Source organism: Oryx dammah, unplaced genomic scaffold (assembly GCF_014754425.2).
Source record: "Oryx dammah isolate SB20612 unplaced genomic scaffold, SCBI_Odam_1.1 HiC_scaffold_25, whole genome shotgun sequence".
Classification (NCBI taxonomy): domain Eukaryota; kingdom Metazoa; phylum Chordata; class Mammalia; order Artiodactyla; family Bovidae; genus Oryx; species Oryx dammah.
The window spans coordinates 26,160,645-26,173,500 of record NW_024070209.1 but is presented as its reverse complement, the minus strand read 5'-3'; the positions used below and the strand labels follow the sequence as shown (position 1 = coordinate 26,173,500).

The following is a 12,856-nucleotide window of genomic DNA, read 5'->3' as shown; positions in this document are numbered from 1 at the left end:
TAACGTACCGTATTTATCTGAAATTTATTTTACCATTTTATTAATTGAAGTTTACATCTCTCTGACTTTTTTTTTAAGGCACCTTTCTTGGATGTTCTCAACACCATGATGGACACTACACTTCCTCTGACGTTAGAAGAATTAGAGGAATGGGGGAATCCTTCATCTGATGAAAAACACAAGAACTACATAAAACGTTACTGTCCCTGTCAAAATATTAAACCTCAGGTAGTGATAGGCAGTTGTAATACTATCCTGAAGTGACAGGGAAAATAATTAGAAGGACGTGTATCCGAGGTGAAGCAGGAGTTTACTAAGGCCTTAATATTGTTTCTCCTTATAGTACTCAGACACCTTCCAGCCCCTTCCCTGCTCATACTCCTCGTTTGTTTCCGTTTAATAGCTCAGGAGACTAGATTCAGTAAGATCAAGGTCTCACTAGTCAAGAAAACATTATTCCAGGTAACAAATAGTCTAGTATTGGGATGCTGTAAATCTCAGAAATATCAAATGAGGGGGAAAAAAAATGTCTATCACTTAGGGGAAAAAAATAGAGATAACTGTTTTTCATAATCCATAAGGTAATTGGTTTTCATAATACATAAGGAATGGGATCATAAGGAATTCTTTGTACATCTCTTTCCTTTCAGCATTACCCTTCAATTCACATAACAGCTTATGAAAATGACGAACGTGTACCTCTGAAAGGAATCGTAAGCTATACAGAGAAGCTCAAGGAAGCCATCGCAGAGCATGCTAAGGACAGCGGGGAAGGTAGGAGACCAGCGGGGAGCAGGGACCGTCGCCGTCAGTGGGCTGCTCGGAGCCGCACCTGCCATGCTGCAGGCCACATCAGCCACCCACAGTCATAGGCAAATCACTGTTACCCTGAGTTGACTGCCCAGTAGAAGCAAATGTAATGACTATGGCTGCCTTGCCTCTTTTTCAAAGGACAGCATTAAAAAGGTAGGCAAGTCACAAAGAAAAAAGTAAACTTAAATTTATCAAACGTAACTTGGAGGTATAGTATCATACTATATCATACCATTCATTCATTTAACAAAATTATTCTTGGGATTCTTTAAAGTTTTTGCTCTGGAGCTTCCGTGCCCAAAATATCAACTCTAATTTTCTCTAGATCTTTCAGTTGTATTAAAAACTCTTACCTTTTTTTCCTTGTCAAGACATGGGAACGTCTGGGCTCAGGGTGGAAAGAGCTCACATATAAGTTTTCACACAGTTGCCTTCTATTCAGTTCCACATCTCACTCGCACCCATTGCTATAGCTGGTGTTTCCAAGTCACAGGGCTCTCAGATTCCATAGGACCCATTAGCTTCTTCCTAGGTCACAACCTTCTCCATGTGTCTTTCCATCCACCTTCCTTTGTCTGGGCCTCCTCCTCCATTTCCTGTTTTAGGAATTTGTTTTCTACTGCTTCCTACCCCATCCCACCCCCTACCTCTTCTTGTTAGTGGTGGTGGTGGTGGTTTATGCCTTTCTTCACTGTTATGGAGAAGGAAGTGGCAACCCACTCCAGTATTCTTGCCTAGAGAATCCCGTGGACAGAGGAGCCTGGTGGGCTGCTGTCCATAGGGTCACAGAGAGTTGGACACGACTGAAGCGACTTAGCATGGATGCATGCATTGGAGAAGGAAAAGGCAACCCATTCCAGTGTTCTAGAGAATCCCAGGGACAAGAGGAGCCTGGTGGGTTGCCGTCTATGGGGTCACACAGAGTCGGACACTACTGAAGCGACTTAGCAGCAGCAGCAGCTTCACTATTATTTTAATAGAGTGCTTGAAAAGGAGAGGGGGTGAAAGGGTGGGTCTCAATTAGCCAAAACTCTTCTAATTGTTTCATGTGTTAACTCTTTCAGGCTATCAAGTCCCCAATATTATTTTAGATATTCAGCCTGGAGGCAACCATGTGATTGAGGATTCTCACAAAAAGGTATGTTGTCAAGCCCCACTAAGGTAGTCGATCGCCAAGTAGTGATATACTGTGGTTACACAGGGTTGTGCAGGCTACTTCACCAGCTGTTGGGTCTGTGGCTTAGCCTTGGAAGAGGAGAAATGCTGAGTGAGTAAAGAGGAAAGGTTCCTGATGAATGAGCTCTGTCAGAGAAAGTAATGGAATCTGTCGTTGGGAGCTTCCACCTCTGTGCCAAATAAAAAAAATCTCTTGCCGTAAATTGCTGATTTCATAGTTACATGAAGATGGATAGACAAGGAGAGACTTGGAACACTGCAGTTTTATCACAAAGGCCTCCTAATTTTTTTTTAATGTGTTTCTTTTAGATTACAGCCCAAATTAAATTCCTGTATGAGGAACTTGGACTTGACAGCACCAGTGTTTTCGATAATCTTAAGAAATATCTAAAATTCTGAAATGCTGCTTTCATTGGGAACTGGAAACACACTGAAGTCTTTCATAGTCATATTTCCAATTACGTTCACAAAAGTGAGTTTTTTAAGTTAGTAAATAATTGTTTAAAAATGTTATTCTCCATCCAAATTTGGTTTCATAAACAGCTCACTTGCTTATACCAATGTCTCCACTGAGGCACATGCCCCTTAACCCAGGAAAGTAATTTTCAAGCCATGCTGCGTAGAAGCACATAGAGAAGGGAGTGAGGGAAGGGCTGCTGACAGCAGAAGTCTCCCCCTTCTCCTGTCAGAACAGCTTAGTTTTACTATGATTTTCTTTGAACAGTTTACACATCAAGGTCCTATTTCTGCTAGTGAAAAATTTTAGGCACTCTGGCAATTAAGTCATCCTCCAATTTCTATACCTGCATTTTATGGAAGAAGGTAACATGTTTCCCATTAAAATTCATTAGATCTTTCTAATCATCTGGAGTCCTAGGTGCTCTGGTCCTCTTTTATTGATGTTATTTCAAAAAGTTACAAGTTCCTGCAAGTGATAATTTTCTTTTAAACATTTTATTATTCTTGAAAAACATTTAAGAACCTTCCCTAAAGCAGTTTCACTCAAGTTACAGAAATATATCCGAATTAATGACCATTCGGGACTTCCCTGGAAGTCCAGTGGTTAAGACTCCACTCCCAGTGTAGGGGGCACAGGTTTGATCCCGGGCCAGAGAACTAAGATCCTACATGCCACATGGTGCAGCCAAAAAAAAAAAAAAGAATTAATGACCACTCATAAAGTTTACCCAGAGCATGCTGCTATATGTGAAGTTACTGCAAATGCTTAGACTAGAACGGAATGCCAGTGTCTCCATCTCTTTCATAGAGGTGCCTAACACAAGCTGTACAGTATGTTTAATACCCTGGAATAGCATGCCCGGTTGGAAACAAAACATCTATCTTTGAAAGCTGTTTGACGATGAAGGAGATTCCTAGTGTTGTATTCAAGGATGAGTCCTTCTCCACTGGCCAATGTAACAGCATGCGTGTCAACTTCACGGCCACTGTAGGCAGAATTGGTACTTAACCTTATCCTCACTCTTGTGGGAATATTTGAAATCATTTCCTTTAGATTTAGCAGTGATGATTCTCCAAAATTCAGAACCATGAGGAAGACTTTGTTTATCCCATCCAGCTCTCTTGTGTACATGATAGAATGGTTGTCATTCCTCAAGTAGCAAAACCACCCCCTGCTGAGGAGCAGCTCGTTGGCATGAAGCAGGCTTAATTCTTGATATAACTTCAGTGCTGATCTGGGCTGAGTCTTTTGGACCTATTTAAAAAAAAAAAAAAAAAGAATATTAACATAAATGTTCGATTCTTAGAGTATCAAGAATTATTTCCCAAGAAAACTTCCTTCAATTTTGTCCCTTAAAATAACTACTAAATTTTAAGTATAACTAAGTAGGGAAGCATAGTCCATGGGGTAGCAAAGAGTCAGACAGGACTGAGACTGAACCGGATGGTTTATTTAGCTGCTAATAGCAACTACAGGTAGGGTTTCACCTTGTCTGGGAGTCCTTACAGAGTGCACAGTTTTCTGCTACACTTTGGCCACAGCTGATTTGGACATCAAATTTGACTCCACTAAATGTCCATATCTAATTTAATGGATATTTAACTTGCCCAAATAAATCCCTTTATGCTACATTTAACTGGCAGAAAAGCAGCCATCCTGGCCATGGACTCGAGGGACTTCTGTTGAATTGGGGTTTCTCTGTTCTCTTTTGTAGAATAATGTGTAGGTTGGTGTAACTTCAGGAGATGCTAGTTATGAACAGAAAATTGCAAAAAAGGATGCAAAGCAAAATGTTGTCTGAAGTGAAAGAGATTGCGCTACTTTTTTTTTACCCATAAAAGTAATATATGTCCATTAAGATTGAGGTAAATTTTATAGCTATATAAAACAGACATAATTTAATGTTATGTTTTTCTTGTTTTTTTCCTTTAACATTTCAAACATCTTCTGTTATTAAGTGTCATTTTAATGGCAGAATAATAATCCAGTTGAATGGTTATACCATACTTAACCATTTCCTTTCATTTTGACATTTGAGTTTCTAATATGCTTCCCCCAAATTTGCATTATTTATTTATGACACAAATATCAGAAAGACAATTACTGTGTCAAGGAGTATGGATACTTGATACATAATGCCAGATTTGTCTTCATATAATCTGTTACCAAGTCAGTGATAACATTCATTCATTATAGTCTTGCCAGTCATGTTGACTTCAGCAGTAGTGGTGGTTATTTGGGGCAGGTGTCTAATGTGTGGTGTTTAATAAACGTCAAAAAAAAAATGTCTATTCTGTGTTTATCAGGTACAGAGGTATTTATGGTACATGCATATGGTATATGTATATGACTTGTCAACTTACTATTAACATTTTGTATAGCCTTAGATAATGCATGAAAAAGCATAGTTCAGTGCCACTTAGATAAAAAGTGCCCAGTAAGTGTTGTTACTTTTGTCTACTTGATTTACCACTTTCTAGAGGTATGTAATTGTGATTTCTTAGTTTCTCTTTGCAGTTCTCAGAGTACTTGTTTTATATATTTTGAAGCTATTGTTAGATGCATACATTCATGATTTATAGTGGAATGTTCTTTCATCAATTCTTGAAAACTGCCTTTGTCTCATAATGCTTTTCATATTGAATTCTATTTTGTCTGCTATTAAATATTTCCCCACCTGCTTTTTGTAACTTTATTTTTTAATATAGACAGTGCATGCATACAATATAAAATTCAACTATCAGAATAATATACAAATAAAATGGTTTTCTTCAGCCTCTTCCTCTAGCTTTCTATTTTCTCTCCCAGAGATACACTCTTACTGTGTATATATTCTTCCATTTTATGTATCATAGGAAATGTTATATTCTGTACCTATGCAAACATAGGTAAACATACTTTTTCCTTCTTTACACAAATAGTGGCATGTTACCATTCTGTAGCCTTTTTAAAATTATTATTATTTAGTAGATCAGAGGTCATCTCATACCAATCCACTCTGGATATGATTTTAATATCCATTAAAAATTGCATACTTGTCTCTTATATAGATTAACTGTAATTGATTCAACTGGTTTTCTATTGATAAAATATATAAATTATTTCCAGAGTCTTCTGGAAGAGATATCTAGGAATGAAATTACTAAGTTAAAAGCTATATGCATTTTTTTTGTTTGGAAAGCAGTAGTCAGCTGGCAATCTTTCTGGGCCCTTTCGTTTTAGCTATGTCTCTTCTGTCAGATTTTGTCTTTGTTTTCTAATCCAAGAGTTTTTATCTTTTAATAGGTGAATTTAAGCCATTTATAGCTGTGATTACCAGACATAATCCTGTAGCCTTATTTCATCTTTTATTTTAATTGCACTGCTGTTTTGTCTTCTTTCTTTTAGCTTTTTATTGGATCGCTTGGCTTTCTTTATGTACTTTTTTCCCCTTCTAATATCCTTTAAAAATTATCATTTATGTCTGTTCTTCTAATGGTTACCCTTAAAACTGTAATGACCATTTAAAAACATTTTTCTTAACACAGCCGTGCTGTTGAGTATAACTTCCTGCAGTGCTGAAAGCTCTGTATTTGTGCTGTACAATGTGGTAGCCACTAGCTACTGAGCACTTGAAAGGTTGCTCGTGTGACCCAGGAACTGAACTTTTAATTCTGTCTAATTTTAGTTATCCCAGTGATTGGTGGTTACTGGACAGCTCAACTCTAGAGTGCGTTTCTCTGTCTCCATCCTTCCAAAGTGCATTGGCTCCCGCGCATGTGTGCTCACACACTCGCTCTCACACGCAGCCCTTCCCTGCCACTACTTCCCATATAGAAATATACCGCTAGCATTTTTACTCCAGATTACCTTGTTTTACATTATATATCAAAAATTATTCATCCTTAAATTTTGCTGATTCCTTTCCTCACTATATTTTATACATCATGTCTTCCTTTTAGATTCCTTTTGGTTTTGTTGGAGTCCCCAGTTTCTCTTTCAGAAACTGGCTATACATGGTAACACTTCTGTCCTTGTTTTTCCATTTTTGCTCTTGAATGCCAGTTTAAGTGGATATAAGATTCTTGCTTTAGAATCAAGTTTCCATTACAACTGTGAAGGTCACGTTCTACTGTGTTTTAGTATCCGGTTGAGAAAGCTGATGCCAGTTCAATTTTTAGTCCTTTTCTCAGGCAATCTGTTTTCAAGTTTGATTTCTTTCTGTGTATTTTTATGGTTTTCTCTTTATTCCTCTCTCTTCTTTTCTAGAACTCACTTTTTGTTATATGTTGGAATTCCTAGATTTATTCTCCACATATCAAAAATGTTCTCTCTATACTGTTAACTTCTTTGCCTTTTTTTTTTTTCATTTCCCTTGAAATATCAATATCTTTGTAACTGGTTCTAATAACTCTTTTATGACTAAGGATGTTAATCATTTACAAATAAATACCATATTTTATTGCCATCCATTTGCCATCATTTCATTTATAGTATTTTATATTTTGGTTGTTTATTAAAATACAATCATGTTGTGTTTAAAAAAAATCTTCTTTGCCTTTTTATAGTACACCCTGGGATAAAATCTTGCATCAGTTTTCCAGCACAGTAATTAGAATCTCTTATTTTATTGTTTATTTTGACAATATTTTTACATTTCTAATATATCAAATCACTTCTTTAAAAGAGTTAAGGGACTACATAAAACAACCTACCAGGGAAGGGGCGATTTTACGAGTAATGAAGTCTTACGTCATTATTTTCTTTGCTTTCTTCAGTGTTTTCTTAGTGCCTCTCATGGTCTTAATTGTTCTCAAATGTAGTGTGATTTTTGGTGATTCATTTACTTTTGTATTTGATACTCCATGTTTGCCTGTCTTCAGTTGCCTGTCTCTAGTAACTGCAAAAAACCACACTGGAGGTAGGTCTGGTTTGTCTTTGGGGGTGTAGGGGTTCTTTTCCTGCTTAATAGTAATCAAACCTAGGGTCCTGCCCTCCTTTTAAGGCCTCTGTGAATTGAGGAGTAAAAGTGCTCATTTCTGAGATCACTCCTCAGTGAATCCTCCCAGGGACATCACTAGAACTGGCTTTTCTTCTGCTGCTTCTCTTTCTTCTGTGCTTGTAGAAGTTTACCACTGTCTCGGGCTTTGCTCTACTCATTCAGTGGGAAGTCTGATCACCAGTCAGGCCCTGGGTTTCCTCCTCAGGCAGATTCTTGGGCAGCCAGTCACGGCGGTGCAGGGACAGTCCTGCAGTGCTCTCACCTGTGCCCGCCAGTGTTGTTTGCTCCTGTGTAATATTTTAGACTGGCTTCTGTGCTCTTGTTTCTCTCTAATCTTAACTTTACTTTCTATCTTCTATAAATTAAATTCTCACCTTATTCTAGGACTCTTATGGAGGTGTTTTATTAAAACACCTGAGACTTTTGGTCACCTTGATTATGATATAGCATCCCCCAAAGCATGACTCATGATCATTTTAAAGACTTGACTAATCTGACCATTACTATAATTGGCACTTACGTTTTCCCATCTGTGCTGGTGCACATTTTTACGTAAGATTTCTTACATATCAGATTCAAATTGGCCTGTGGGAGTATTCTAGACATTTGGACAAAGTGAAAATCAGTAAGTACACTTAATCCAAAACACAAATGTTAAAATACAGATTTTGTGTCTCACGGACCTACCTACAAATTTATCCCTGAGGTGCTTGGAGCCATAAGTTGTGGAACCAGGAGGGTTTACTTGAAGTTCTATGTCAGAATATTCTGAGGAGTGTTTTCAGAATACTTAGTAGATGCTGTAAAACTTGTATCCTAGTTTAGAGTGTGTTTTCCCATGAAAACACCTGAAACTATTTCACATTTTTCTGATCTGAGGAAATGTGTTTGGCTGTTTGCTGGAATTAATGCATTCCTGTTTAAGAAATGTGTTTGCTGAACTTGGCAGACCCAATCACCATGAGAACAGAAAACAGTAAAGGCCAAAGCTGGAGGGAATGCTTTTCCAGAGCAGCTCCTTCTAGGGATAATTCACGTCTTTAGTTTCTGTAGGTAAACAGCCTTGCTCTTAAGAATCTTGCCCTAGATTGATTTATCTACTTTCCTTCCTTCCTTTGGAGAGATAGGAAAGGAGAAAGGATAGCTGGCTTGCTGAAAGACCTCCATAAAATGTCCTTAATATTTCATACCTCAGAATCATTCCAGTGTTGAGTTGTATACCATCTGATAATGCTTGTGCACCACTTCGTATTTTCACAAAAAACATGACTTGCAAACTCCTTAAAAATGAAAACTACAAAAGAAGCCCTATGTGATTGATTTAAAGAACACCAGTTAAGTTGTGAGACAACTCAAGGTGAGTGTATGTTGTCAGCAACAGAAACTCATTTCCTGTTTCTGGAGTCAGCATAAAATTTTCATGGATACTTACATCAACATTCACAGTATGGTAATCTGAACTGGTGGGTAACCAGGTATGACTGCCTTCAGAAAAACCAGCATTTGAGCTATTGTCCCACTGCATTGGTGACTTTGAGAAAAGAGTACCCTATATCAAGACCATAAAGAAAAAAACAGTTATCTGGTTATTAAAAGAAATGTAATTTGGCCATGATTTATTAGTAATAAGTATTTAATTCCCTAATTTCTCATCTAGTACTCAAATTCATTAGCATTCATAAGGAAAAGGCTTTAACATTCAGTACTTAAAACCAGCTTTACACCTTATTGGAAAACAGTTTAATGACATCTTGAGTGTGAATAAACTACTAACTGAACATCGATACATGCTTGGAAGTTTTGCTGGTTTTCCCTAAAAATGAATAATGTCAGACTTCAAAACGTGCCATTTATAGACTCATTCTACTGTGATACAGCAATGGTGACTTCAAGTATACAGCCATGTACAAGTAAGCCTAGATTATATCCTTTTTAGCCTGATCATTGCATGAGTACACACAAAAATTTAGGGGTTAAATAGAAAAGGTTTCACTTTGACCAAATATTAGGGAAATTGAATCTCACAATTTAAAGCTAACCATACAAATTACAGGTTCAAGATCATTTATCTGCTCAGCAACATAATTGTGAAATCCAGAGCCTCAAACAAAAAGAAAATTTAAACTACTCAGGCCTAAGGTTGTACGTAACATTTGTTAACATAAAAGAAAGAATCTTTGTGCTATGGCCAAGCCAGATCTAGCAATACAGACAAGCACTATAATTGGTGTCCTTAACTCCATGTTTCAGGTAGAAGGCAATGAATAATATTCCAAACTCAAAACAGGGCTTCTTAAATCTTAGTTTGCCTGAGAATTGGCTAGAAAATATCATTGAAATGCAGATGCTGGGCTCTACGTGAAGAACTCACTTGTGTGGCTCAGGGAGCAGCATTTTTGACAAGCTCTCCAATCAAGAAAAGCTGAAAAATTATCACTGCCTAACAGTAAGAAACAAAAGCTAAGTAATCATGATTTGGGTAGCAAAATAGAAATAGTAAATTCTTTGATGTGGCAAAAAAATGAGGTGTGGTGCATGGTTAAGTTATATTAACTTACAATATCATAGGTTTCGTTGAGATTTGCGGCTAAAATGTTTCTCATTCCAATTTCTTCCCCATAGTAAGTTATGGGAGTTCCAGGCAGGGTGAAAACAAGCATGTTCATGACGTTGACATATTTCTCTCCCAGACGAGAAGTCAGCCGGACATTGTCTGGTCCACCAGTCTGAAAGGCAGATACTTTTCTTTTTAAGTGCTCTATATATAGTTTTCTGGAAGGTTTACCATTTTACAAAAAGTTCACCAGGCAGAAAAACATGGTTAACTATGGGTACCTTGTATCAGCAAACATGAATTTGAGCCCTAACCCTGCTCCTTGGCTGTAAAATTGTGATCAACAAGATGATGGTAACCCTTTATTTCATGATGGTACTGCAAATAAGACGTAATTTATGAGAGTACCTATTAATATTTTCACACATTTGGATAAGAGAATACTGACAGGAATGGAAATATGTTTCCCCCTGAGGAGGGAACAGATGGAGGGACGGGTGAGGGGGAATGCCGGGAGACGGGAAGGGACAGGTGATATGGGGAGGGAAGGGGTGGGACAGAGGTGAGGGGGAAGAACAGGGGTGAGAGGGGGAGGGATGGGGCGAGAAGAAGCCTTCTGATGTGTCCCTGTATATGTGTGAGATTTTTGAACTTTTCAAAACAAATTTAAAGTTAAATCAACTTTTAGTTTTAAAAAATCTATAAGAAAATTTTTATGGGGTTTTCTATTTAACATATTTCTTTGTTGGTGGTTTAGTCACTAAGTCATATCCCATAGACCGTAGCCCACCAGGGTCCTCTGTTCATGGGATTTCCCAGGCAAGAATACTGAAGTGCGTTGCCATTTCCTTCTCCAAGGGGATCTTCTGGACCCAGGGACTGAACCCGGGTCTCCTGCCTTGCAGGGGGACTCTACCAACTGAGCCACCAGGGAAGGCCCATTTCTTTGTTAAATGTTCTAATTACATGTTTTAACAAACCTTTCCATAAACCACAACTCAAATCTTGTGCATAAGCCAAGCATGGCACTTACCTGTCTACAAGTACTTTCACACCTACATTGTATTTTGTTTACCCCTTCACTGCAGTCCTGTTGGGTACTATTATCTCCATTTCACAAATGATGACACAAGCTCTGAGAAACTGCATCAGTTATTCAGGTCAGGGTTATAACACAAAACCAGCCTTTGAACTTGAGTCTAAAAATGGAAACTTAGTCATTATAATTCAGCAAAAAAAGGAAGTTTGCCTTTTTTTTCCTTTAGATCTACTAAAACTCTCTTTACAATTACCTTTCTATAGACCATTGTAAAGTATTTTTCTATTTTTATGACCAGAAAATTAGGTTAAACTTTGCCACTGTTCATTCTTTACCGCAAAAACATCTGACAAGGAACTCAATAATTTCTCAAGTCTAGACCTAGAGCACTTTCCTTTTTCAGAACTGAAATCAAGATCAGCAATGTACAGAGATCAGAGCCTCTCACAGCCCAGTGATATCAGAGACTTTCAGCATATGAAAAAACCAAGTGCTAAAACTCCATTATAATATTTGTATAGAGGGGCACTTCTGGAATGGTGGAGTAAGGACCACCAAAATCTCTAACATAAAAGCAAGGAGAATGCTGGCCAAAAAAAAAAAAAAATCTACTTTTTCGGAACTTGGAAATGAAAGGCTTACAAGCAATCCAAGGAGTATTCAAGAATAACAGCTGGGTCTCACTAAGAACAGTTAAGATTTGTGTCATTTTAACTGACCCTAATCTCATGCCCCTCCTCTCAGACTCAAGACAGCCTTGAAAACCAACAGTAACTGTAAAAACCAACAGCCTAGTAAGCTCTGAAGGACCAGAATAGAGTTAAAGTTCATCAAAAGCTCCATCTCTAAAGAACTGTCACTATTTAACCTTTTCAGCAGCTCACTTTTGGATGGATTTTTTTCTTTATCTGCTCGGGCTCTGAGTGAGTATGCAAACCATCTTATCTGGAAGGCATATTGATTACTTGCCAGAGGTGGGGTTACCAGCCTGGGCCAAACAGAGACTGACCAGAAAAACTTAAAAGTTGGAAATGAGATGACCATAATGGGCTTTGAAAGGCTCTGACGTTTTCCTGGAATCTAGAAGCCTGCACAGGTGCCCAGGGAAACTAATCTCTCCCTGTTGGCCAACCCTGAAGCTCTAGTGAGGGGAGAGTAGAGACCAAGGCAAAGTTGTAAGCCGCCTGCAGGAGTGTTGAAAGCATCCCTCCCTCCCCCGCTCCACTAACAGCCCCTCAGCAAATGCTGGGAGACTAACTGGTTCAAGGCTTCTAAGGAATCTTAACAATCATTAGTGACCAAGCAGAGACTTAAGTGGCTGCACACGACAAATAACACAGATTTTTACAGAATTAATCCACGAAAGTCAATGAAGAAACAAACACTGGGGAAGGGGAGAATGTGATTTTCAAAATCTCTACATTGAAACATCCAGTTTTCAACAACTAATAAAAGAATACAAGACATGCAAAGAACCAGGGAATATGGCCTTAGTAGATAACGACTTTAACTCCACTTGTGTATGTGTGTTCAGAAATGTAAACCATTATCTACATTACCATATCTCATACTTAAAAGGATGAGAACAATGCTTTATCAGATAGATACTATCAATAAAGAGAAATCATGAAAATGAACCAAATAGAAATTTTAGTTGATAAGTACAATAAATGAAAAGTTCACTGGAAGGGCTGGACAGATTTGAACTAGCCAAGGAATCAGCAAATGGGACAGATCAGTTGAGATTATCTGATCTGAGAACCAGAAGGAAAAGAGTGAAGAATGACAAGAACCTGGTCAGGAGCTGGGATGGGCCCGGCTCACTAAACCGTC

The 12,856-nt window shown here is 38.0% G+C and overlaps 2 protein-coding genes across 6 annotated transcripts in view; one reads left to right on the top strand and one right to left on the bottom strand.

The window, feature by feature from the left end:
• Positions 1-5,130, top strand: part of PREPL (prolyl endopeptidase like) — a 37,670-nt gene extending 32,540 nt beyond the window's left edge. For 3 of the 5 annotated variants that reach the window (XM_040224722.1, XM_040224727.1, XM_040224726.1), the window contains 4 exons: positions 79-228; positions 651-774; positions 1,878-1,951; positions 2,299-3,708. In XM_040224722.1, coding sequence (XP_040080656.1) covers positions 79-228; positions 651-774; positions 1,878-1,951; positions 2,299-2,388 — 438 coding nt within the window. In that variant the 3' untranslated portion in view covers positions 2,389-3,708. Of the gene's footprint in view, positions 1-78; positions 229-650; positions 775-1,877; positions 1,952-2,298 lie in introns of all 5 variants that reach the window. The other 2 variants (XM_040224721.1, XM_040224723.1) reach the window with 2 other exon arrangements.
• SLC3A1 (solute carrier family 3 member 1) overlaps positions 2,494-12,856 on the bottom strand; it is a 35,955-nt gene continuing 25,592 nt past the window's right edge. The window contains exons 8-10 of the mRNA XM_040224728.1: positions 9,989-10,156; positions 8,863-8,979; positions 2,494-3,703 (exon numbers count right to left, since the gene is read on the bottom strand). Of these exons, the coding sequence (XP_040080662.1) occupies positions 3,263-3,703; positions 8,863-8,979; positions 9,989-10,156 (726 nt within the window). The 3' untranslated portion in view covers positions 2,494-3,262. The remainder of the gene's footprint in view (positions 3,704-8,862; positions 8,980-9,988; positions 10,157-12,856) is intronic.